The 27,620-nt window shown below is 35.5% G+C and overlaps 1 protein-coding gene and 1 long non-coding RNA gene across 3 annotated transcripts in view; one reads left to right on the top strand and one right to left on the bottom strand.

Moving 5' to 3' along the window:
- Window positions 1-1,737: 1,737 nt before the first annotated feature.
- Window positions 1,738-26,005, bottom strand: RPF1 (ribosome production factor 1 homolog (S. cerevisiae)). Of its 2 annotated transcripts, XR_550405.1 has the most exons (10): window positions 25,704-26,005; window positions 24,298-24,354; window positions 22,190-22,270; window positions 13,572-13,667; window positions 12,830-12,983; window positions 8,116-8,198; window positions 7,630-7,811; window positions 7,368-7,494; window positions 6,607-6,700; window positions 1,738-1,823 (listed from the first exon to the last, which is right to left on the bottom strand). XR_550405.1 is itself a non-coding variant. In XM_008571626.1 (9 exons), exons 1-9 carry the CDS (start codon window positions 25,929-25,931, stop codon window positions 6,659-6,661), a joined length of 1,050 nt encoding a protein of 349 aa, XP_008569848.1. In that variant the 5' UTR covers window positions 25,932-26,005; the 3' UTR covers window positions 6,447-6,658. The 2 variants fall into 2 exon arrangements, 1 of the variants encoding a protein (XP_008569848.1); XM_008571626.1 differs by lacking the exon at window positions 1,738-1,823 and having other exon boundaries at window positions 6,447-6,700.
- Window positions 26,006-26,899: 894 nt separating this feature from the next.
- The window catches only part of LOC103589600, a 2,283-nt gene continuing 1,562 nt past the window's right edge, over window positions 26,900-27,620 (top strand). The window contains exon 1 of the long non-coding RNA XR_550404.1: window positions 26,900-26,979. This is a non-coding gene — a long non-coding RNA (uncharacterized LOC103589600). The remainder of the gene's footprint in view (window positions 26,980-27,620) is intronic.

The following is a 27,620-nucleotide window of genomic DNA, read 5'->3' as shown; positions in this document are numbered from 1 at the left end:
CAGCTCTATAACAGCAGGGATATCGCTTTTCTTATGTATTCTCAGTGCCTAGAAGTTTATTTGGCATATAATGGATAATGATGCTGGTGCTTGAGAAGTTTGTGAAAGGATTTAAGTTTGGACCCTACCTACACTTTAGACAGAAAACGAAAAGATACTTTACTGTAAGCTTATTATTGGTTAATGTGAATGAAACCAAATACTGTAGGATTTCGAAAAATAATACCACCCATTCCCCTACTTTAGCTATACTTCTTTTGGGGTGGTTGCAGCCATTTGTAAAAGTACTTGGGACCAGGATTTTTAAAAAGTACATACTTTTCCACAAGACCTAATAAACCTATGGAATTCATTATGCTGTTAAGCCAAACATACAAATAGATTTGAGAAGAGTTTACAGTAGATTCATCTCAGGGTGATGGATTCTTTTATCAGGTCTGGAGTACAGATGTAATCTGCAGGGGTTCTTGGTGTAGAGAGCATTTGTGATGCTGTTAACTCTCTTTCAAAGCCACATATCCAGCTGGACTGGACACCTGCTCTTTCCGTCCTTGGGGATTTTTAAGACAGAATAACAGCTGGCCGGTTTAGCTCAGTTTTAACACCAACGTCAAAGGTTTGGATCCCCGTGCCTGCCAGCCACCAAAAACAAAAAACAACAACAAAACCAGACAATAAAATAAATGACTATTTTTCCCATCTTCCTAAACCTCAATTCAAGACTTAGGATTTTGGATGCATTTGGGGCATCTTTTAGTTGTTCACTTTCTACATCACAACAGTTCAGTTCGTTGTTCTGGTATTAACGTACCATCAACTGTTTAATGTTACAAAGCTGTAGACAGTGGGAGCTTTCTCCCCAGCATCATGTGACTGGAAGGCTGATAGCAAACCTCGGTTTAACAACTTTTCTGAGCAGCCTGCCTTTAAGAAACTGTATTATTTGCCTCAAATGTGATTCAACAGTGTTCATATATTTATGCAATGCCCCAAACAGGATTTAGGGAACTTCTATGGCTTTAGAATTATTTTGATTATATTCTACAGCACCTTACCAGAATATAAAGAAATAGATGTTTAAGTGAATGAATGCATGCCTCTTTTACTGTGTTTTAGTTTAAATGCAAGGAAGTATGCGTCTTAATTTGAACACTACACTGAATGCATTCTTACAGTATTTGGTTTTCTAAATTATATGCTAGTTATCCGACATTATGTTCATTCACAGTAGCATTTTTCCAGTAATACTGCTTTCAAGACAAAAGTAATAGTTTGCCAGAATATTGATGCTTTTTGCTTAACCTCTAATAGCGTGTATTGCTTTTAAAATAAAGCAAGATGTTAAGTAGCCTCAGGCTTGCACCTGAACAGACTATTATTATTAAGCAAGCTGTGCTATGCTTTGTAGATAAATGCAATTTTACTGTTTATAGTGAATCATTTGATACTTCTCATAAGCAAGCAAAAGAAAACATACTATGAACCAGTCTTATTACAAACAGTAAATAGAAGAGCTCAGTATGTGACTTTCAGTCTTCAATTAGTCTATAATATTTTCTTTTGAGGCAAGAGGAGGGCTGTTTATTTCAAAGTGTTTCCAAAGATTTGAGAAAACCTTCCTTAAAACTTTCTTACCACCTCCCACGGTTCCCCCTCTTTTTTATGTGCAGGTTTCCCAGGCAGCTGCAGACTTGAAACAATTCTGTCTGCAGAATGCTCAACATGACCCCCTGCTGACTGGAGTGTCTTCAAGTACAAATCCTTTCAGACCTCAGAAAGTCTGTTCCTTTTTGTAGTAAAATGGATCTTCAAAGGTAAGTTGCCTTAAATAAAAACAAAAACCCACATAAGAATAACTAGTCAAGTCTCTATTTGGAGCACTTAAAAGACATCCCATGCACTTTCATTTGGTGCTCCAAGTCCAGCTTTGTAAGGAAATGAGTATTGATGAAACTTGATTTAAGTCGTCATAAAGACAAATCTTTCCTATTTTACTATAAAGAGGGTTAAATAGAGGATGTAATAACCATAAAAAAGGTATAGGCAAGTTATTACAAAATTCTACTGCTGTGACAAGCCATCTGTTACTTTTTATTGCATAGTCCTAATGGCATGTATATTTTGGGGTCCTCAAGTACTAGTTTTTGGGGTTTATTTTGTCCTTTTTGAGACCAGCTGCACCGCGCTCAGCCACTGAGCACTGTGAGCGCACCGGTCATCCCTATATAGGATCCGAACCCGCAGCGGGAGCGCTGCTGCGCTCCCAGCGCTGCACTCTCCCAAGTGCGCCACAGGCTCGGCCCTCAAGTACTAGTTTTTGGGGTTTATTTTGTCCTTTTTGAGACCAGCTGCACCGCGCTCAGCCACTGAGCACTGTGAGCGCACCAGTCATCCCTATATAGGATCCGAACCCGCAGCGGGAGCGCTGCTGCGCTCCCAGCGCTGCACTCTCCCAAGTGCGCCACAGGCTCGGCCCTCAAGTACTAGTTTTATTTTTGTGTACCTAGCAAATATTTAGACATTTAAAAAAATCATCAGTGTTTGTGGGGATAGCTTTTAAAGTATTACCAATTGATTCGGATTAATTCTGATGTTAACTGCTCCAGTAGAACCTAGGTATAGGGCATAATAGCAAAGAATTGGGAATTGTGAATGCAAGAGAAAATCAGGAAGTAGTTGAATAAGCTGACATGATGTGGGCATTTGGAGTGAGGAATAACATTTTACTTTTTATCCTCATGTGTTGGGCAAAGATAAACCATGAAAGTAATGAAGTATATGAGTTTGTGGTGGCAGTCAGACAGTGGATTGGATTTCAGAGGATTAAGAAACTAAAGAGATGCTGGCTTTATTAAAGCATGCTTCTGTAAGTTAATTTCTACCTTCCAGATCAAATGTCATATGCTCAAAAACGTAGGTAAGTGCAAAAGAGATGTGACCAAAAATGTGCTTTGGATAACTTAAAATGTAATCCAAAGGTGCTACCTTTTATAAATCTTTAGCAATTTAGTTAGGGTGTATATTCACCAGCATTAATTTATGAGAAGCAAACAATCTGAAAGTGCTTAAATTCTGTGTGTGTGTATGTGTATGTGTGTTACATGGTACACACTCTTTACTTGGTAAAGTCCAGGAAGCTGCTTCCTAAAATACCTTGCTATGTGGTTGTGCCCTCCGGAATTAAGATTTGTAGACTTGGGAGTGACCAGGAAGTCTGTATAACATATTTCCAGTAAATACAATGATTGGTCAACATTGTTACGTTTTTTGGAAACACTGAGGGTGGGGTGGGGGGACACACCTTTGAGTAACACGTTCTCCAAAGAGTCTAGCACCTTCATGTTTAATAGTTTGGTATTTTCTGGCTTCTGGCAATAGTTAGTTCTTCATGGCAGTTTTTGGAAGTTTCATATTTTTATGATTAAAGATTCTTTTTTAACCTCAGTTCCTGTTGCATTCACTTTACACAATGGTTTATTTTCATTTGACATAAAATACTCTTAAGAAGCCTAGGCAGCTGTTAATAGTTTCATTTCACAGGAGGCTACAGATAAGTGTTTAAACAACTTGTTCAAGTTTATAAACACGGCTGGGATAAGAACCCAGATTCCAAAGTAAAATAATGGCTATTAATCCCAGCATTATAAGAAAACAGCTTTGTGGATATTGTGATTTGAAACAATTTGGGATAGGGAAAGATTATTTGGGTATAAAAAAGCATTGCTTCTCACAATTGAATGTACCATACAGATCACCTCATTAGAAGGTAAATTTTATTTCAGTAGGTTTGAGGTGAGGCCCTAGAACCTGCATTCATTACAAGCTCCCACATTTTACTGGTGCTGATGGTCATAAGCCTACATGGAGTGGCACGAATGTAAAGAATATACATTGGAGTCTTTATACTCATAAATAGCTTTTAAAAATTATGTGGCTTCTTAAGAGTATTTTATGTCAAATGAAAAAACAGCATAGGTAATTTAGCAATAGGCAATACATGAAAAATAAAAATGATCATGATCAGCACACCTAGAAATAATCATTTTCAAAAGATTTTTCTTTTAAGAGGAAAATTTTTATTTTTAAAAATAAGAATCACAGAATGTGCAGTTTTTCATTCTGCCTTTAAAAAACAATGAATTTTTTCTGTTTCATTAACCATTCTTTGTAAACAAGATTTTCAATGGTTGTACCATAACTTAATTATACTTTATTGAATACTGAAGTTTCCAAATTTGAGGCTATTGTGAGGCAAACATCTTGGTATCTATATGTATCTTTTATCTCTAACTATTTACTTAAGATGAATTTCTAGAAGTAAAATTAGTCAACAAGGGATGAACAGGATAAACATTTAAAATTTTAATAACAGTCGATAACTACTGCCAATATAATACTTTGGTATTCCACGAAGGGCATGAGCGTGTTTTTTTGCTGAGCCTTTGCCAAACAAACCTTAGTCTGTTTGCTACCATTTTAAGTGAGGTTAAACATTTTTCATGTTTTTTGGCCGTAACATTGATTCTGTTTATGGCTCTTCAACATTTTTGTTATGAAATATCTCAAATTTTGAAATAAATACAAAGATAAACCATTTATCTACCATTCTGAATGAAATGTTTTACCTTGTTACTTTTTAAAAAGAAATAAAACAGTTAATACTTTTTCTACCTTTCCATATAGATAACCTATCTGGAAGTTGGTATGCCCACGTTTTCACTTTTTACTATATGTACTTATTGTATTTTGTAGCTTTAAAATATAACTATTGTTTAAGGCATAACTTTGGTTTCTTGATTTTTGAAACTATGTTTGTCCACATAGATTATTCAGTTATTTTAATTGCTATAAAGTACCAGGGGTGTTCAAAAGAGTTCATGGATTCATATTATCTTTTAATTCCATTTTCCCATGAACTTTTTGAAATACCCTCTTTTTACATCATACATGTAAACCTTAGTTTATTCATCCATTCCCCTATTGAATTACATTTAGGCTGTTTCCAGTTCTTTGCTGTTAAAACACTACTACAGCCAATATCCTTGTACATGTTTCTCTATGTATAGGTTTATCTAAGTAAACAGTAGTGTGGTTGCATCTTCTACTAGATATTGCCAGAGTGCTCTAGCTCATTTTTCAGGGAATGCTCAGATTTTTCTTGATTTAAAAGATTTTTATATTAACCTTTTTACAATATACAGTGTATTTCAGCAGTGATGTTAGCAAGTTAACCTGTAAGTCTGTTTATTTGTAAAACTGGAATAATATATATTTCAGAATGGTTGTGAAAGTTGAGAAAGTTAGATTTTACTGTCTACTACACCATATACATTTCCCATCCTATTTCTCATTCTTTCTTAGAAACCCTGTGATACATATATGCTTTTCAAAAAGACAAAGACAAGGAAACAGGCTTAGTTTAATTGAAAGCATTTTATAAGCTGACATTTGAATGAATGCCCTAAGAGTAATATAAGAGGTACTGTTATTCAGAAAAATAGGACATGAGCAATTTATAAAAAACTGAGATACAAAAACAGGGATAATTGGTAATTATTCATGAAAAAAGTTTAAAAACTAAGTTCTTTGATACTTTACCCTAATCTACCTTTTTTCTTTTTTTCTTTTTCCATTTCAGGTTTCCAAAACCACTTCTCATGAACCAGTGAATATTCAAAAGAGCGCTAAATTTGAAGCCTGTACAAAAGCTTATCCCTATAACACATGTGCCATAATATACAAACTTCTACTTGTCAGTCCTTAACATCTACCTCTCTGAATTTTCATGTATTTCTATTTCACAAGGGTAATTATTTTATATACACTGGCAGCAGCATATAATAAAATAGTATAAACTTTTTGCTTTATTATTGGTATTAACTATACTATGTATTAATTTGTTTTGAACACCTATGGGGGTTAAATTTTTAGTGTTTGTTCCACTGACTCTATCACATGACTTTATCCCATACATTTGCAAGACTGCTAGGGAATTAAAGGTAAACTGCAAACTTTTATTCCTTTAAGGTCAGGAGGAGTCTGTTAAGGCCTATGTTTCTATCCATGAGTTATTTATAGGGTTAACTTTGTTTTAATTATTTCAAATAAACTCCTTTGTATGGGTATTACCGGTTATACCTAAAAGTTAGTTACATCATAGCAGATGGCTTGCCTAGCAAGGATAGCAGTAGGAAGAAAAGACTGGAAGTAAGAATTCCATTAGAAGAATACCTGGCCTCCAATTTAAGTTAAAACTATGTGCCAGACATGGGGAACCTAAGATTAATTAAGTATAAAATCAGGGGCTACACATCTACCAACCATTTTCTTTTTCTCCAGCCCACATGTTCTATGCAAATGCAACCAGGAAAGTTAATTTGAACCTTGATTCTAAAATTATTCACATATACCAAAAAATAAGAGAACTGAATTTCAGGAAACCTAAGTTGCAACTTCTAAACTCTCATCAAAATGACTTTTATTTGTATTTGCTACATAAACATACAGTGGCAATTCATGGCACTTGGAAATTTGTCTAAACATGGAAGATTAATGAAAACAGGTAAATGCCATTTTGAAAAGGGTATTCTCTCACAAATAATTTACCAAGTTCAAGATAGGTCTGTTCAGCAAAATCCAGTATTAATCCCTCAGTACTTTATAAATGGAATTTTCTTCTACTTGTATCCATTTCACGGGGCTGAAAATTAAAGGGGGAAAAAATACAAAAACATAATGAACAATTCAGGTAAGATAGTAAAAATTAACTTCCTTAGACCTTTATAGATAACACTAATGCTGAAAACTATGGGTTTGTCTCTGAGACCCTGAATAATCAGTCTTAGATCTAATATAAAAGGTGTTGGAAGTTACTGTTCTGTGTATACGTATATAATTTTAAAGTAAAAATGTTCCTTAAGTGAAGTACTACTTTCTCAATAGAAAAGAGTATGTTCTAGAATACTAGAGTTTTCATTTATAATTTAAGAAGATCTCCAAACTTCTATGAAACATCTATGGCAATGCAAAAGCATGCAGTAGAATCACATTATAAGATTGTCACATTATAAGATTGCTGGGCCTCATCCCCTAAGCTGCTGATCCAGAATTTCCATTCTAACAGGTTCCTAGGTGATGCTGCTGGTCCCACTTTGAGAATCACTGATCTTTAGAATACTTAAACAAAAATGAATGAGGATTTATCACCAGACCCAGATACCATATCAGATTGGTTCTCTCTAGCTCATGGGGGAAGAAATTCAGAAGGCTAACTTAAGTATAAATACCCAAAGTTTAAAGCACATGGTTTCTTTTTCATTCTATATATTTAAAATGATTTAAATGGTTTTCAAATAGGAAACACATACCTTATGGACCCATTCATACTCTCCATATTTAGAATCAAAGGTTCCTTTCTGAAGAGATCTTAATTTTAACGTAAAACGTGGTCCAAGTTCCTGAATTCCCACTTTTTTTTCACTCTTGAAAATGTACCTTCCAAGACAAAACAGTTAAGGAAATTAGTCTGAATGAACTCAACTGTATGTATTTAACCTTATGACAGAGTTCAAAAGATAATTTATGTTCTCTTCTAAGTCAAAGTCCAAAAAGTTAAAATACCTTCCTCACCTGTGAAATCTGAAGAAGATATAATCCCGCTGATTGTGGAATGTGGCGACCTGCCTTCCAATAAACTGAGGGTTATGGGGAAAGAGAGACGCAAACATACGTCCAACCGAATGACCTAGCCGTGTTGTAAAGTTATTCAGAATTATTTCAGGTACATGTTCTGTGGGGTCCTTGCCTCTTCTCTAGAAAAAGAATGTAAAATCACAATAACAAATTAAGCTAATTAGCAAAACAATACCTCTCAATGCAATTTCAAGTATCAATTTATATGACAAATTAGATATATTTAAAGATTTTATTTCTATTTAATGAGGGCTATTGTCTGTTTGCTATGACTCAAACAATCTCACAAGGAAACTAGATAAAACTACTGCTTTAATCAGGACAAATGCCATTATTAAAATCAACTAGATCTATAAGATACAATTAGATCTGCTAATCAAATACTGTGTGAGGAGATCAATGCCAATAAAGCATGAAACTTACCTTAATTTCTTTACGAAGCCGAACACTGCTCATTTTAAAATGAGCAGTTGGACCATTTGGCAAGTGACTCAAAAGAAGTCCATCTGTTCATGTAAGTTAAGAAAACTCACTGAACTCTGTAATCTAGACCTTAAACTGTTTAAATATGTGGTCCTCTGTATGTTCAAAGGCCCCTAAAATCTGCAGCTAAGTGAATATGTGGACATATGTATTCCTCTGGGTTGAGTGAAGTTTTCCTATGATGCCAAAAACTTAAAACATGTCTGTCAACCTAAATCTTTGAAGAAAATAGATTAACTTAGAGTAGTCCTACTTTTTTTTTTTTTTTTTTTTTTACCATATGATAAATAGCTTGTCATCACCCCCAATAGGGTACCTTGGGCTTTCAACTAAAGTAGGTAGAAAAAACTATTGCATGAGCACTACTCTAACAGAAATGATAGAATGGGATGGGATTCTAGAATAAAATAGCACTGCAAATAGAATATAAATTTATCTCCATGTTCAGAAGACTTATAAACCTGAAAATGCCATTTTAATACATTTGTACAATGAGGATATCCTGTCAGCTTTAAATATCATTCCACAAGACCAGAGGCTCAAGCTCTATTCAAATAAAATCCATTAAGATAAGCTCTTGCTCTTAAGATGACTCTACCACAAATTATAGTCAACCAGCCAATTAATAACCATTTACTGTCTACCATGAACAGAGAATTAAGCTACATGTTCTAAACTACAAATGAAATATAAGACACCTACCTATGATCAGCAGGGTTAGCAGCCAAAGGGCTCTAAAAGTCCTGGCTGCAGCAAACTAAGATTACTACCTATGCAACATTCCTCGAGTCTTTGTATTACAACTTAATTTTAAACTACAACACTTTTACTTTTCAATGAATAATTTTTGGCTACTGGCACTACAAGCAGCACAATTGATAGCAATGGACAGGGCTTTAATTTATTATGCTTTTTTAATTATAAAATTTTTAAACATATTTCATCTGATTCAACAACTGAACATTAAATGGAGGTATCACACTGTTTTAAATCTACCTGCACACAAATGAGTTGTACAAAACAGATGTTGCCATCTTTTTATAATGGCTTCAACACCCCTCATTCATCCAGATTATAAACTATGATTTTTTGTGTGTGTGGCTGGCTGGTACAGGAAACTGAACCCTTGACCTTGGTGTTAAAAGTTAGTGCTCTAACCAACCAAGCTAACTGGCTAGTCCCCCAGATTATAAACTATGGTTACCTTCAACTTCCCCCTTTCCCACCAAATCTTGCTGCTTTTACCTTCACATGTTCCTCATTTCTACAGTCTCTTCTTTACCCTTCCTGTTATTGTCTTATTTGAGGTCCTTGAGATTTTCCACCTAGATTAAACTCTATCAAGGTTGGTCTGACCTCTCTCACTATTTCAAGTACATCTTCTAAAACAGACTGTAAATCAAGTCTGGATTTTGGCCTTGCTTCTATAAGTAATCAGCTGTGGAACTCAGCTTTATTGCTGTTATCTGTACCACAGTTTCTCAAATGCTAAGTGAAAAACTAGTCAGCTGTAGTTACTACTACTATGTCATCACAGGCTTATCTACAGAATAAAGACTTCAGTATGACACTCATAATGTGGCTACAAACTACCTTTCTAACTTGACTCCCTTATTGCCTCCCCAAGTCTTCCCTAACTGGTAGGCACATCTTATACAGTCATGAGCTACATAACAATGCTTTGGTTAATGACAGACCACATATATGAAGGTGGTCCCTTAAGATTATAATGAAGCTGAAAAATTACTATTGAGTAGTGGTGTAGCTATTGCTGATGTCGTAGTGCAACATGTTACCTTTTCTATATTTAGATACACAAATACCACTGTGTTACAATTGCCTTCAGTATTCAGTATAGTAACAGGCTGTACAAGTTTGTAGCCTAGGAGCAATAGGGCATACCATATAGACTATTCCATCTAGGTTTGCTAAGTACAGTCTGTGATGTTCACATGACAACGATTAAATCACCTCATGACACACACATTTCTTAGAATTCTTAGAACGTATCCTTATTAAGTGATGCATGACTGCACTATACATGTTAATCCTATCATGCATCATGCTATTTTTTGTTTTGTTTTGGGGAGCTGGTTGGAAAGGAGATTCATGCTATTTTAAATACCTGCAATATTTTACTAATCCATTAAGGCCTACTTCAAACACTACCTCTTTTTAGGCAGAATTAAGCTCTAAATCTCAGCTCTCCCTGTTACTTATCATAGCACTTGTCAGTTATTTGAGTTATAGTCATGAAAATGCCTTTCTTCCTAACTAATCCATTAACTCTTAGAAATAGATCTGCTGGTTACAGATATTAGTACCTACTACGTTGTAGATTATCAGGAAACATTTGAATTCTTCTTTTTAAAGATTCACCACAGGTTCAACTTCATGAAGTACAGCCAAGAATATTTGTTTCATTTGCACATTGAGAATATCGTAAAATAATAAGGGGGCCAGGAGATATAAAAGTAATTTCTTCCAAACCAAATTAAGGCAGAAATACTTTCTAGAACATTCCCACTAAGTTACGGTTTGTGTCAAAAGCAAGTATAAAATCCAAACTTATCAGCTCCTAAATAGCTTCCTTTCCCTAAGTAGGCTCTGTACAAGTACCTTTATGTTATCACTAATCCCTAACACAAATCATGCAAAACCGGAGTTAGTATGCCTATTTCAGTAATGAGGAAAGAGGTTGTGAAAGGTCAAGTAAACTAGCTAAAGTTCCAGACTTAGACAACAGTAGCTCTCAACGAGGGTAGGACTGCACCTGCACCCAAGCCCTTGGCTGGCAGCTGCCCTCATTTGGAAAAGTATAGAGGCATTATGATCATCAGAATGACTAGGGTATTATTGGCTTTTAGTACCATGAATGCAAAACATCCTACAAGCTGCCAAGAATAGCACAAAGAATTATCCCACCTCAAATGCCAACAGTTCTCCATTTAGAAATACTGAATACAGGATGTAGGTCTGTGCATATAAAGCTTCCATGCTTCCCACTACACTATAACATTTACTAAAATATCTACTACATGCCAGGCACTATGTCTTAGAAACACTGTAATTTTAATGTGATCCTTGTGGGAACCCGAAGATAACGGTATTATTTCCTACATTTAAAAATGAAGAAACTGAGTGGCTATGAAACTTGACTAAAGTCACAAACTAACAAGTCATACAATACGTTTTTGACATCACATCTGCCCTGATCCCAAGCCACTAGGCTACAGTTTAGATAGATGACAACGTTCTTTTCTAGAATAAGTCAAAAATTTATATCCTTGTAACTTTCTACCAGTCAGCACTACTCTTTCCCACAACAGCCCTTCCAATATCTTTAGAGAGCTGCCACATTCCCAGAGTCTCCACATACCAAATCCTCAGAAAGCTTGCCATTTTACTTTTGGAAACAGTTTTTTAAAAAAAAAATGATCAGTAAGTACCTTAAAAACAAATCTTTTCTGAAATAGTTAAGTATTCAAGAGATTTTATTTACTTTGGTACATTAACCTGGTTAAGCCAAATTATAATACTGCCAACCAAACACCACATTACAAAGCTAGTTTTAGTCTATTTTAGTTTCCAGAAAACTACTAGTAGAAGTGGATAAAAGTAACATCTTTAAATTATATTAAAAACAATAAAAATTGTAAAATTGATTTAGATTTTAAAAAGCAGCCTTTTAAACTATTAATTTAAGAAGAGCAATGTTCACTAATATAAAAAGAAAATGTTATCCTGGTAGCAGGACAGAAAGTCCTGCCCATACTTTTGGTAAATCCTTAATAATTTTATTTTAGTAATTTTGACTCACTCAATTGGTCATCCTTAAAGAATTCACATCCACCATTCAATAAATAAGTAAAACAACAGCAACAACAAAAACAAACCTAGATGTCCTTTGTATAATCTCTCACCTTAAAGCAGGAAGAAATACCTTGGGTGTAGGTGATAAATTCACCTCAGATCTGAGCCTCACAGAAAAACTTTTAGATTGTTCTTGGGATTCAAAACACTCCCAAACATATAATGGGGCTCAAATTCCTACCTCAAAAACTTACTCCTGTGATAACACCTCTGGCAACATAAAATCTAGCCATACCAAACTATATGCAGGTCCCCAATGGGTTCAGTCTTTCATGCCTCTATCTTTCCAAATGGTCTTCCCTCTGCACTGATTACCCTTCACCTCCCTTCTTCATACCTCATTCACCCTTATCCACCTGGACCCAAATTAAGAATCTTTTTCTGTGAAGTCCTTCCTCACTGATATCTCCAGGGCAGAGTTTACCAGTCACAGGGTTTCCACCATATCCTGAATTTTTTTTTTAATTGTATTATCCACACTATATTTTGTTAGTTTACATGCTTATCTACTCTGAATTCCCTGAAGGCTATTTCTTGTTTTATCTCTGCATCTTTTACTAAGGATTAAAATAATGTCTTGGCTGTAGCACGTGCCTGATAAATGTTTGCTAAATAAAAAAGGAAAAATCAGTTTATAGAATCTTGGATAGAGACACATAATTTTCTGGTAAAAAAAAAATTATGCTCTGAAAGTTACAAGGAACAATTCCTTATTCTTAAATATATTTTAAAAGTAGGTGAAGGAGGAAATAGGAAAGCTTCCTTAAAAAAAGAAGGATACTTGGTGTTTTACGATCTTCATTAATAACAATCAGATCTGTGAAATCTCTTGAGATGCACTGTGGAATAATTTTTTTCAAAGCCAGTCCTCTTCTGTAATAAACATGTGAGTTTGGTATAACTGTGGAGAGCTGTTCACAGAGTCGTACTGTTCTCTGTAAAACAAAATAACAAAAATTCTTAAAAGTGAAAAAAAAATTTTATGTGGTATATATTCATAAGGAAATGAATATTGATTATTATAACATAGTGTTATTAAGAGAGCAATACTGAGAAAAGAATGAAATCGGAACAGTTTTTCTTCTTTTATCAAAGGCTGATCATCCTAAAGCAATGGTTCTCAATTGGGGGTATTTTGCTCCACCAGGGGACAGTTGGCAATGCCTGGAGACATTTTTGGTGGTTATGACTGGTGGTGGTAGGGGCGTGTGATTGCTACTGGCATCTAATGGATAAGAGGCGAGGGGTGCTGCTAAACATCCTATAATGAACAGAATAGCTCACCATAACAAAGAATTATCCAGCCCCAAATGTTAATGGTGCTGCAGTTAAGAAACCCTGTCCTGAAGAATCATGCTTAGTGAATCAACATCATACCACCAGTACTACATTTTATTTAGCTTATTCAGAGGCATTATCTACAGCAATTAACTGATGATTTAAGTCTACTGAACAGAGTACTTTAAATAGAAGTAATATAGGAAAATTAAGAATTCAAGAACTATACTAATCAATGTGTTTACCCCATGAGGTCTATCTGATGTTGTGATGAGAATCTTGGGAGAAGTTTGTCTGTTGAAGTAAGAAGCAAATTCATCTGTAGCTTCATCATAAGCAACCTAGGAACAAAGAAGAGAGATAATTTTATATCAAACAAATACTTCACCATGCCATTAAATTAAAAGCAGCTCCAGCAGCATTGTTTAACACTGGCTACCTAGCTGATAGGGGATTTAAAGAAGGCCCAGGAGGGACTGATATTAATGGCAACATGAAGAGGTTAGATGACTTCCCCTCTGTAGAATACAAGTATAAAACTGGATAAAATTATAAAAAATCATTTCAGGGCACAAACTGTTTATTCTCAAAAAATAGCTACAGCCATAGGCAAGAACATCAGGAACCTTGCCTGAAGTTACTTCTATTCCCCCATCAACTTGGTTGGTGAAAACAAAAATGTCACCAACTTCAGGGCTGATGGCAGGTAAGAACCAGTAGTCTTGGATTCAGAGGTGGTAGACTGGATCAGGAGGAGAGGGAGGAATGATGATGGTAGGGGGTGAAAACCCACAGCTTTGCCAGTCCAAGGTTTCAGGACCCAGTTCAAGGTTGGTATGGACCAGCCAGAAATTTAAAGGGGAGCTCTGTAAGTGAAAGTCTTGGGGCTCAAAGTGTCTTAACACAACCTCTGTCTAACCAATGGCTGACCATGAAGCCACACACACACGGGGCATCACTAGGGAGAGAGGTTAAAAATAACAACAAAAAAATTGATCAGAGACACTGCACTAATAAGGAGGAGACAGATTCCACAGTTATTAAGTCCAGGCAAATTACAAAAACAAAAAACCAGTAGCCCTTAAAAAATAAAACAGCATCTAGAGTTACTACAATATGTTTTTCAAAAATGTCCAGTTTGCAATCAAAAAATTACTAGATATGTGAAGAAACAAGAAAATATGATTCATAATCAGGAAAAAAGCAGTTGATAATAACTGAGTGGGTTAAGATGCTGAATTTAGCAAGGACTTCAGAGCAGGTATAATAAATATATTCCAAGATTTAAAGAAAAAAAGGGCATCAATAGCAGATCTAAAAAGGCAGAAGAATCAATGAACTTGAAAATAGATTAATAAACATTATCCAATCTGAAGAAAAGAGAAAACAATCATAGAAAATGGAGCAAAGCTGAGAACACTTGTAGAAAAATATCAAACACTTCAATAGTATGTGTAAAGGGATACCCAGAAAAAAAGAGAGAGAAAGGACACAAAAAATATTTGAAGAAATAATGGCTGCAAACACCCAAAATTTGATGGAAAACATCAGCACACAGATCCAAGAAACTCAACAAATCCCAAGTTGGGATAAATAAAGAACAACCTAAACATATCAGAGCCAAACTGCAAAGTCAAACTGCAAAAACTGAGAAAACTCTGAAACAAATAAGAGAAGGTAGAAAGAAACAATAATGATTAATGGAAATAATGAGGATTAAAATGCAGTGGAATGATATGTTCAAAGTACTAAACAAAAAAAAGGGTCAACCGAGAATTTTATAACCTACAAAATTATCTTTTAAAAATGAAGGCAAACATCCACATTCTCAGATAAACACAGATTATTAGCTGCTATTAAATCTGCTATAAAAACAAAGACTAAAAGAAGTCCTACAAGCTGAAAGAAAATGACACCAGATGCTAATTTAGATTTAGAGGATGTAAAGAACACTGTAAATGGTAAATATGTAGGTAAATATAAAAGATTTTGCGTGTGTGTGTATGTGTGTACACTTTTAATTTCTTTAAAAAATATGAGATTCTTTAAAATAGTAATTATTACGTTAGGTTTATAACACAGACAGAAATAGTATATAAGATAATGACAGCAAAAACAAGGGTGGAGAAAATGAAGCTATACTAGTACAAACTTGGTAATATTTTACCAACCACTAAGAAAACCCTCAAATATAGCTTAAAAAATCAAGAGGAATTAAAACAGCATAAAAATATTTGTTTAATATGAAAGAAAGCCGTCAAGGAAAAAGCAGAGAAAAAATAAAGATGTAAGAAATTTTGAGAAAAAAAGCAAAATGGCAGAAGTAAATCTAACTACATCAATAATTAACATTAAATGTTAATTGTGAAACCAAGTAAAGAAGCAAGATCCAACTATATGCTCTCTATAAGTGACACACTTTAAATTCAAAGACATAAACAGATTGAAAGTAAATATATATAAAAAAGATATACCATGCAAACAATGGCCATAAGAAAGTTAAATTGCTATATGTACTGTACATCAGACAGAACAGACATTAAGGAAAAAAAAAATACTGCTAGAGACAAGAAGGATATATTATATATTGGATTAAGGGTCAATATATCAAGAGGATATAATTGTAATTATTATGATATAAATGTATAATTATAAATATACATGCACTGAACAAAAGAACCCCCCAAAAACTGAAGAAGCAAAAACTGAAAGGAATGCAAGAAATAGACAATTCAACAAGTATAGCTGAAGATTTTAATATTACTCTTTCAGCAACTGATACAACTAAGACAGAAATTCAAAAAGAATAGAGAAGACGTGAAGGACACGACCAACCAACTTGAACCAATTCTCATATACATAACAATCTATCCCAAAACAGCGAAATACAAATGTTTTTCAAGGGCTGCACACAGCATTCTCCATAACATGCCATATGCTAGGACATAAAAGTCTCTTTAATTGAAAAGGACTGAAAGCAAACAATGTTCCACAACCACAATAAAACTAAATTAGAAATCATCAGCAAGAAAGAAATCTGGACAATCCTCAAATATTTAGAAATTAAATGAAACAATAATAGATGAGCCAAAGAAGAAATCACAAGAGAAATTACAAAATAACTCGAACAAAATTAAATAGAAACACAACAAACATATCAAAATGTATGGGCTGTGGTTAAGGCAGGGTATATGGGGAAAACCAAATTTTTAAATGCTTATATTAGAATGAAAGAAGTTTAAAAACAATAACCTAAGCTGCTATCTTAAAAAGCTATAGGAAAAAAAACAAAACCCCCCAAATAAACCCCAAGGTAAGCAGAAAAAAGAAATAATAAAGATTGGTGGAAAACTAATGAAATAAAAAAATATATCAAGCAAAAAACTAATGAAATTATAAGAAGAAATCAACAAATCTTCCATTAAAAGAGATACTCTGATTTAAACAATAATGAAAATAGCACATTTTAAAACTTGTGGGATATACCAAAAGTGGTACTTTGTGGTCTTAACAGCTGATATTAGAAAAAATGAAAAATTAGCAAATCAATAAAATAAAAACAGGATAAGTCAAAAGAAGGAAAAGAAAATAAACAATAAAGATAAGAGGAGATATAAATAAATTAGAAAACAAAGATTTGGGCCGGCCCGGTGGAGCACTGGAGAGTGCGCCACTTGGGAGTGCAGCGGCGCTCCCGCCGAGGGTTCGGATCCCATGTGGAGACCGGTTCCCGCTCACTCGCTGAGCGCGGTGCGGGCACGACACCGAGGGTTGCGATCCCATTGCCAGTCCCCGGTACAGGGCGCGACACTGAGGGTTGTGATCCCATTACCGGTCAGTAAAAAAGACAAAAAGGAAAAAAAAAAAAAAAGAAAGAAAACAAAGATTCGATAGGGAAAGTCAAAGAAAAAGTACTTTGAAAGCAACAATAAAATAGATACATCTCTGGTAAAAACTAAGAGAAAAAGCCCAAATATATAATACTAGGAATGAAAAGGAGGTATTATTACGGTCTCACGCATGAACACAGATAAGCAAAGTATTAACAAACCAAAAAAATATATAAAAAAAGATAAAACACCATAACCAAATTGGGATTATCCCAAGAATGAGAAAAAGAGGTTTAACATTAGAAAATCTGTGTCATTTACTACATTAATGCAATAAAGAGAAAAACAACACATAATCATCTCACTATTTGCAGAAAAAGTATCTGATAACATTCTACATTCATTCACAATAAAACAAAAGAAAAAACATTAGCTCAGCTGGTTAGAGCACAGTGTCATAACACCAAGGTCAAGGGGTTCAGATACCCATACAGCCCAGCCACACACACACACAAAAAAAAAAGAAAAACAAAACCACCAAGGTCAAGGGGTTCAGATACCCATACAGCCCAGCCACACACACACACAAAAAAAAAAAAAAAAGAAAAAGCCAGCCACACACACACACAAAAAAAAAAGAAAAACAAAACAAAACAAAACAAAAACCAGAATAAGAATAAGAATAAATGGAATTTCCTTAATCTACAAGCAATTAACCATTAATGATACAAATGTTGATGCATTAGAAGTATTTTCTTTAAAATCAGGAACATGGCAAAGATGCCACTATTGCTTTTTCTGTTGATTTGATATTATGCTGTAGGTTCTGGTCAGCACAAAAGTGGGGGAAAAATAAACTGTTAATGGATTTAAATAAGAAGCAAAACTGTCATTCAGTAATGATTATCTAAACAGAAAAATGAAAACAATATTCAGACAAATTATTTGAAATGAGTTTAGGTAAGCTACTGATCAGAAGATCACTATCCAAAAATTTAGTCTTTTTATAAATCGGCAAACAAAACAATTTCAAAGAGATGCAAGTTACACAAAGAAAAACAGGAACAGCTTTAACAAGATGTACATGTAAAACTTGCATGAAGAAAATTATGAAACTCATTGAAATACATTTTCATTATTTAAAGAAGCCTAGGTAAAGCAATATACAGAGATCCCCAAATTGATCTGATTTAGTGCCATTTATAATTTATGCAGAAGACCAAAAGCCCAGGAGGGCTCAAAACACTCCTGGAGAGAGACAGGGATTTAGGGGTGGGAGTGAGGAGCATCTTGCCCTTACAGATATCAAGACTTATTAAGAAGCTAAATAATTAAGAAATTAAAAAGAGAATCCATAAATTGGAAGATACTTTTAACACGTATAATTAGTATCCAAATTATACAGAGAAGTTCTACAGATCAGTAAAATACATGACTTGATAGGAAGTTGGGTGAAAGACATGAACTGGCATATCTCTAAAGAAAACAGTACATATGAAAAGATGTTCAGCAACATTAGAAAATAGTGAAATACAAATTCAAACCACAATGAGATAGATCTTCACTACTAGTCTGAATATACCAAGAGTTGGTGAGAATGTGCATGAACAGGAATACTGCTCTGATACTACGGAAGTGTAAAATGATACAACCACTACTTTGGAAAACATTATGGTACTATTTTGTAAAGGTGAATGTTGGGAAAATAGAATAATTTGGTCAGGCTCCCCTTGCCTCAGAGCCGGTTCAGGGTCATTCGGTAAACACTGTGTGTGTTAAGTAAGTGCGCCTGCACAGTGGCGCCCCTTTGGCTGGTGTTTTACTGCCTCGGGTGCCCACCCTGTGCAGCCATGTTTTTTTCCAGACCTGCAGCTTCCAAGGACCCTGTGGCCGGTTACCTAGCTTATAGACCTGCGTGAAGGGGTATGGTGACCCAGCCTGGCACGGAGGGGTCTGGTGACCCAGCCTGGTGTGTGAAGGGTTTGTGACCCAGTCTGTGAATGGGCTTGAGGGGTCTGGGAGCTCCAGACCCAGACCTAGCTCAAACATCGGCCCAGTCGGTACAGGATTACTGGCAGGTAAAAGTGCTGCAACAACTGGCATGGTGGCCTAGCTTTACACTGGCGTCACAAACAGTAGGAAGAGCTAGACAATTGGCACTGTGAGGATTCCAGGCCTTAGCCATAGCTTAGCAGTAGCCAGACAGTGAACATTCATACAACCCAGGACCCAACAAATTCTCCCACAGTAAATGTTCTAGGGAAACTTTCACATGTATGTACCCTCTACGTGCCTATTATCCCCAAATTTATCTCCAGCCAAGACCTCTTCCCTGAATTACAAACTCATATCCCAACTGCCTGCTTGATGTCTCTTCCAAAAACTCTTAAGAGTCATCTCAAACACAACATATCCAAAACTGAACTCTTGATTTCCTCCTTAAATCTGTTTCAATCACAGCCTTCCGTATCTAGTCAATGACAATTCCAACCTTCTAATCGCTCAGGCTAAAACCTTGACACCATCTTTGAATCTTCATTCTTTCACACCTCACATCCAATCTATCAGGAAATTCCAGTGGCTCTAATTTCAAAATATACCCAGGAAAAACCTCAGAATCAGACCAATTCTCCCATTTTGACTGTAACCAGCCTAGTCAAAGTCATCATCATCTCTTTCCTGGATTACTTCAGTAGCTTCCTAACTACTCTGCTTATCCCTCCAATTATATTCTCAGTATAGCAGTCAATCACTCTTAAAAATTAAGTCTGATCACATCATTCAAAATCATCCAGTGGCACCTCATTTCATGAAGTGTAAAACCAAAGTCCTCACAATGGTCAACAAAGTCACTAATCTGGCCTTTCCCCTTCCCCACACTTTCCCGGCACCTCTTCTATAATCCTCCCCCTTGCTCACTTAATTTCAGTCACACTGGCCTCCTTGCTATCCTTCAAAATCATATTAGGTATGCTCTTGCCTTAGAACTTTTGCACTGAGTATGTTCTCTCTTCCTGGAGTTCTTTTTGTCCAAAGACGGCTAACTTTCTTACATCCTTCAAGTCTTTGCTAAAAACGTCATTTTCTCAATGAAGCCTACCCTAACCATCATATACAAAATCCTAATCACACCAATAGAAAAATGGGCAAGAGACATGAACAACTGATTAGAGACAAATAAAGGAAAACATATGAATAGATGTCTAACCACACGCATAAGAAGAGAATTGCAAATTAAAACTACACCGAGACACAATTTCACACCTATCAGACTGGAAAAAATTACTTGTAATTGCAAAATTTGAGTGAAAGTTCCAGAAGTAAAATGCATCTTCATAATCTCAAAGTATCTTCCCCCAAGATACTTATTTACTGCAATGGGAAAAACAAAGAGTAACTGCACAATGGAGAAATCTGGCAGACACCACTTTACCCAAGTGATCAAAGTTAACATAACCAGTAACGTGAAATCAACATCATGTGACTCCTGATAAGAGACACTAAAATGAAATAACATCACATCTGTGGTATGCCTGTCAAAGTACATAAACTGAATACAATCAGGAAAAAAAAAATCAAACTTATATTAACTCATATTCTGCAGAATATCTGTTCTGTACTCTTCAAAAATGTCAATGTCATGAAAAGCAAATGAAGACTGAGGAACTGTTCTGAATTAAAGAAGGTTAAAGAGTCATTACGATGAAACAAAATGCATGACTTGGGACTTTTCTTTTGCTAAAAAGGACATTTTCAGGGCAAGTGGTGACATTTGAATAAAACCTATAGATTAGATAAAAATACTGTATATCAATATTAATTGTCTGATTTTGATAACTGTACTGTGCTTATTAAAAAGCACTTGTTCACAGGCTCAGGGCAAGTGGTGACATTTGAATAAAACCTATAGATTAGATAAAAATACTGTATATCAATGTTAATTGTCTGATTTTGATAACTGTACTGTGCTTATTAAAAAGCACTTGTTCACAGGTAATACACACTGAAGTATTGAGTATACAGAAATAAAGAGGCATCATGCCTGCCACTTCAGCATTTCAGAGAGAATACAAATGAAAACAAAGTGTGGTACAATTTAATATTTAGGAATTCTGGGTGAAGGGTATACATTAATTCCTACTTTTCTATTAAGTCTGAAAGTATGTCAAAATACATAATATTAAAATACACAAACACACACAAACACCTATGTACATACAACTGTAAATCCTTTTCTACTCCAGGTAGTCCTGAATCTCCTTTACCGTACTTTTTTCCTTTAACCTATTACCTACTAACTTATGTCCAATTTATTTATTTTATTATGTTTATTGTCTCACTTCCTAGAATGTTAGGCTCTGGGTGGGCAGATAGTGTGTATTTTGTGCACTGATGGATACCAAGTCCCTAAAACAGATCCCAACACATAGCAATCAGTAAACATTTGCGGGAAGACAGACTGAATGAATGAATGAACAACTATACCAGGAGATACGTGAAAAAATACTGACAGCATTGTTTGAAAACAAACATTAAAAACCAAGTTTCTTCTACAAAAATTTTTAAAGTATACAGTTTTAAAACCTGATTCTCTCACTGCACCATTGCAAGGTATTTAAAGAGAAATTGTGCAAAGTGGAAGATTATCTTGAAACAGAGAGTTTTATAAGGATACAAAAAATACTATCAAATTTTATCCTTAGGCATCAAAATGTCTAACAAATGCTACAAAAATCTATAGTATGAGGAATTCTTTTAAAACATCAAAAGTACTGGTCAGAGACTGAATGAGAAATGTAAAAGTTTACTTAGGCATAAAATATATTTGTAGAAAACAAATATTTAATGCATTTTTCTATAGCATTATTGGCAAATTCAATTATGAAATAATCTACACCAAATAATAACACCAACATTATAGCCGAATCAGTCCTTTATACAACTTGGCCAGCACTTTAAATTAAACATAAACATATCAACAGATAATTTACCAAATGTGATCATTTAAATTCATTTAAGACTTCTAACATTACCTCTTCATCATTAGGGTCTACTGTGGTTTCATCATACACTCGCTGGTTGTCAATGGTCTTGGGTATAGGCTTTGGTGGAGCCTAGATAAAAGAGAAAGAATTAAATTTTACAAGTATTTTATATTAATTATTTCACATTACCGTTGAGGAAGAATAACAAAAACCTACATATTACTCAAAAATGCAATCTGTTCCTCATTTCAACCCACTGGTACTGCTATATCAGTACTAATAAAAATATTGAACAAGCTTTTTAACAATTTGAGCAGAGACATACATACTGGAAAAATGGCTAACATTAAACGAAATGGCTTAAAACTAGGCAGAAACAGCAAAGAAAAGAAATAGGGATCAAAATAATTATCCACTAAGGAGAAAAATATCAAGTAGCTAAAAAAAAAACCAGAATGGAAAAAATTATAAAAGTATATATGCATATGACTTTGTTCCAATATTTCCAGAGAGTGATTCAGAAATATATAACAAAGTCTATCCATTGATCTAGTTAATTCAACTTTGGGGGACTTATGGGGAGAAATGAAAAGGAGGGAGGCAGACAATTTATACAAAAAAATTTGTAGTATCACTATTCATAATGGAAATAACAGCAAACAGGGAAAATGTCCAACAGGGTAATGACCAAACACGTGATGGCACATCAACATGATGGAATACTGTTAGAATCAGCAATCATGTAAATTCAGCTTAGACCAAGAAATTGTGTAAATGAACTGTTAAAGGAGCAGAAACACAGAAGTGTAAGAATACACTAACTACAACTAATTCAAAATATATGTACAGTAGCAGAGATATGAAGAAAATACGAACAAATAAACTGCTTAATATTTTATTATTGCTCCATGAAACAAATATTGTTTTCAGTGATTTAAAGGAGGCAATTTTAGGAAGTCATCTTTCAGTCCAAAAAACAAGATTGATGATATTTTCAAATGGTGACCAGCAAAAATTTGACTATAATTGACTAACTCTTGAAGAGTTTAAAAAAAAAAAAAAAAAGTAGTGTGTTTAGTGTCTATACAGTCTTTATATTCTCTCTTCCTCAAAAACCCTTATCCTTACTTGGTACCTTATCTTAAGAGATGAGAGTGGGGAGACTTGTATGGTTTTGAAAGTTTGCAAGTATAAATCATAACCTAAGAGTAACTATGAATAAAATGAGTACATTTTATAATGAAAAATATGCCAACTATCCTAATTTAACCATCACATATTGTACACAAATACTGATTGTTGACACTGTACACCACAAATATGTATAATCAATTATATTTCCATTAAAAAAAAAAGACGGGAGTGGGGAGAGTTGTACACTTTTAAAATTTTACAGGTATAAATCATATCCTATGAGTAACCATGAATAACATGAAACTAAATGAAAATAACAGCTGTGCAATAATGTGGGAGTACTCAGTAGTTCTTTTCAAAATTTCAATAGAAAGATTTCACTTCTTATCAAGACCACAAAAATAGCTAAATCCTTTCTTGAGGCATTCTCTGCTCTTTTCTTTGCCATAATCCATCTAGGTGTCTCACTCTCCCCCAACTCCCCACTTTTACTCTTCACCGGTTCATATCCTCTCTATCAGCTCTCTTTCTTACATACTCCCACCCTACTCCAAGAAGAGGCTCTGCCCTGTTTTCTCCCCAGCCTTGCCTGACAAAGAGCTTTTGCTTCAAGTCACATCTCCAGCTCCAGGCCTAACCTGGAGAGCTTCCCCATTCCCAAAGTCAGGGAGAGGTGTCTCTGCCTCATAAACACATAAAGTTAACTTGAAAAACACTACCATTGTGTTCATTGTTTAGGCACACAAACATAGTAAAGATATAAAGAAGTGCATAGGAAAAATAAACAATTTCATTAGTGGTTATCTTTGAAAGGGAAAGCAATCAGGAAGAAGCAGATGAGGGGCTTTCAACATTATTTTTTAAGCTGGTAAAGGATAGAAAGGGGCTTGTTATATTATTTTTATGTATTTTTTATAAATCTGAAATGTTTCATAATAAACTTTAAAAGTAGTTAAATGTAAATATTAAAAAAACATTCTTTAATATAAGATAGAAAGTAGATGATTAAAAATTTTATTTACCTTATCACCAAGAGCCTCTCTCTCTTTTTTAAGTTTTTTCTTAGCGGCCAACTTTTCCTAAAGGGTTAAAAAAAAAAAAACAATATTGAGAAACCACCAGTTATATTACAAACACAAACTGGAACTACATATTACTATTGCTAGAATATTTAAACTGGGCAATCTTTGTAATCCATTAAAATAAGCATCTAGATTTTTATACCTAAATTACTATAAGCCAAATGAGCTGGCCAAACAATAAGATTTTTTAACAGAGATCTTGCTCCTTCAAAAAATCTAAATTGGCAAGTTTCGGTATTTAAAATTTCACTAGCTTTATCTTTTGCTATACGGCCTGAAATTAAATTAATAAAGGTGCAAAACATATATCTAAATAAGTTAACGGAGTGTGTTGTTTTGTTTTGCCTAATCGGTTGCATCCTAAAAAAGACCTTAATTATACTGTTTGCTTCCCTTGAAGAGCACTAAAAATAAATAACAATGAGAGATGAGTTTTCAGGTTTCCAATAAAACCATCACTAGTTATCCACATATCTTGTAATCAAAATATGCTTTTAAAAATTGGAAGAACTTAAAAAGATGAGTAGAATTTGCTGTACTGTGAAACTTAACTTCTGGAGATTTCAAGACAATGCTTGACACACAATAGAAAATAAATATTCTTTTTTTTCCAAGCCTACTGACTCTCAATCCATCAGGTCTCAGATTAAAAATCATAGTCCTAGATATCCTAGAAGACTTCTAAGATATCCCTTAATATCTTAGATCGGGTTGGATGCACCTTGAAACTTTGAATAAGAATCAGTCCAGGATCTCAAAAGCCTACTAAGAGGAAGCAGGCAAATAAAAAGAATAAATGTGCATCTCCATGCTGTGCAAGGATAAGCAAATGCTTTCTTACAATTACAATTTAACCACAAATGAGCACTGTCATCTTGGACAAGCCGTTTAAACCTCTCTTTCAGTTTAAGTTTACCCCCCAGAACATTAGGAGGATAAGGCTGTAAACAGAAAATACAATTACTGGAAATTGTACAGTACTAATTTCAGTAAGAGCTGCTGCAGGAATCAGAGAAGCGACACTGTGGATTTGTTATGTATTGCCCAGATTCTAGAAATTAACCAACGTTGGGTAAACTGGGTAAAGCAGAGGGACTGACACTTTTGCCTTCTAGGCCCAGAGGAAGTAATTTTCACTACTAGGAGAGCAGAACTTCTCTAGGAATAAGCTAGCAAGGAAGGGAACTCTCAACCTTAAGGCTGAAGCAAAAGGCTGATCGTAGAGTGTCTAAAGCAGGGAGAGGAAACCAGGACACTGGAACCAGCGCGCCCCCCTCTGCGTCCGCCGGGGGGTCCCCAGGCAGGGACACTGCGCATGAGCCCGGCTGCCTCCACCCCTCGCGTACCTTCCGCTGCTGCTCTTTCCACCGCGTGAACATTAAGTGTCGCCGCTGTTTGTTCTTAATCTCGGAAATGCTGAAGCCTGGGGGAAAGGCAGCCGCTTTCGGTGGCTTGACCCCGCTTTCTGTCGCCTCATCCCCAACGACTGCAGCCTCCTGAGGTTCCTCGGTTGCGGCTTTCCGTTTCAGGCTTTTCTTCGCACTGCCGCTGCTCTTATCCCCGGCTTTCGCCATGGTGTTTGTTTCTTCGCGTCTGTACGGAAACGGAAACAGTTTTCTTCTCTGACCCCTTCCTTAAGCTTTTACTTCCGGGGTACTAAAGTTCTTAAAGAAGAATGTAGATTGTTCTGTGAACGTTCGCCGTGTAGGGAGATGCTAGACCTGAGGCTTGAGGAATGGTTAGACGGCTTGTCCTGTTGTATGAACGGGGAAATGATGAGTTCGTGAACTCTGTTACTGAGCGTCTGCTGTATGCCGAGTCCTCAAAATAATGGAGCAAAAACAATCTTTGCCCCATTTAGTTTATATTTTACTGGAGAGAAACTTAAAATGAGTACACAAATAAATAAATAGTGTGGGGAGCTATAAAGTAATACACGGTATGAAAAAAATGGAATGGGATAAAAGAAGATGAGAGGGTAGAGGGGCATGTTGGAAGTTTAAATGGGATTCTCAGACTGGGCCTCACTGAAAAAGTTACATTGAGCTGAAATTTGAAGGAGGTGATTGGTGGGTTTAAACTATGCAGTTGTCTGGAGGAAGAGCTGTTAATCTGAAAAAAGATGTTTATCTCAGAGAAAGGCCATCTAGGCAAAGGATGCAGCCGGGCTCCATGGCTCCTGGTTGGTAGCAAGCCTGGCATGTCAAGAAACACCATGGAAGCCAGGAGTCCCATGAGAAAGGAGAGTAAGTGGGGAAAACGGTTGAGATTGGACAGATGGCATGGAGTTTTGTAAGGAGTTTGGCTTTCATTTTATATGAGATGCAGATCTCTTGGAGGATTTTGAGAAAGGAGTGATATGATCTGACTTCCATTTTGAAAGCATCACTGAGACTCTTTTTGAGAAGAGACTGTTGGGGGTGGGGAAATTAGAAGGAGATGAGAAATGATAGTGGATGTGGCAGATACTTCCGGAAGGTAAAGTTTCTGACTATTGAATGGAGGAGCGCATGAAAGAAAGAGAGTCAAGGATGACCCCAGGACTTTTGACCAGAGTGACTGGGAGAGTAGAGTTACCATCAGTTGAAATGGGGAAGACTTCAGATGGAGCAAATTTGTGAGGTAAGATCAAGATTTCAATTTTGGAAATGTTAAGTTTGAGACACTTAGTGATCTGATTGATGATGTCAAATAGTTGGGATGTATGATTCTGCAGCAGGAGGGGAGGAGGGGACTACAGATCAAAATTTGGGAGTCATCAGAATATACTTGGTATTTCAAACCATTAGAGTGGGTAGATAGAAAATTGAAAAAGAGATGAGGACCAAGGACTGAACCCCGGAGCAATCCCACATGAAGAGGAGGAGAGAAAAGGAAGATCTTGCAAAGGAGAATGAGAAAAGAAAATCAAGTGAGTAGAGTGTTATGGAAGTCAGGTGAAGAAAGTGTTTCTCCAGTGGCTAAATTTGCTATTTATCGTTTTAATTTTATGAAAATGCCTAGCAAATAGTGACCAAAAAAAAAATTCCCTTTTGGTTTACTGTTAGGGGTCAATTTTCCAGAAACTACCTTAATTTCAAATTTTTTTTTTTCCTTTTTGTCTTTTTTCATGACCGGCAACGGATCGCAACCCTCAGTGTCGCGCCTGTACCGGACCGGCAACGGGATCGCAACCCTCGGTGTTGCGCCCGCACCTCACTCAGCCAGTGAGCGGCTGGTCTGCATGTGGGATCCGAACCCTCGGCGGGAGTGCCGCCGCGCTC

The sequence above is a fragment of the Galeopterus variegatus genome, unplaced genomic scaffold, assembly GCF_000696425.1.
Source record: "Galeopterus variegatus unplaced genomic scaffold, G_variegatus-3.0.2 Scaffold707, whole genome shotgun sequence".
NCBI lineage: Eukaryota > Metazoa > Chordata > Mammalia > Dermoptera > Cynocephalidae > Galeopterus > Galeopterus variegatus.
Note: the sequence above shows the minus strand (reverse complement) of the source record. Positions and strands in the feature narration are given on the sequence as shown.

Bases quoted from the DNA above. Each gene is read 5' to 3' on its own strand.
- RPF1 (XM_008571626.1), bottom strand. From the start codon at position 25,931: ATGGCGAAAGCCGGGGATAAGAGCAGCGGCAGTGCGAAGAAAAGCCTG. The intron at 22,271-24,297 runs GTAAATAAAATT...TCTTTTATCTAG, and splicing joins GAGAGGCTCTTGGTGATAAG to GCTCCACCAAAGCCTATACC. The intron at 7,812-8,115 runs GTAAGTTTCATG...TTCTTTTTCTAG, and splicing joins GGCTTCGTAAAGAAATTAAG to AGAAGAGGCAAGGACCCCAC.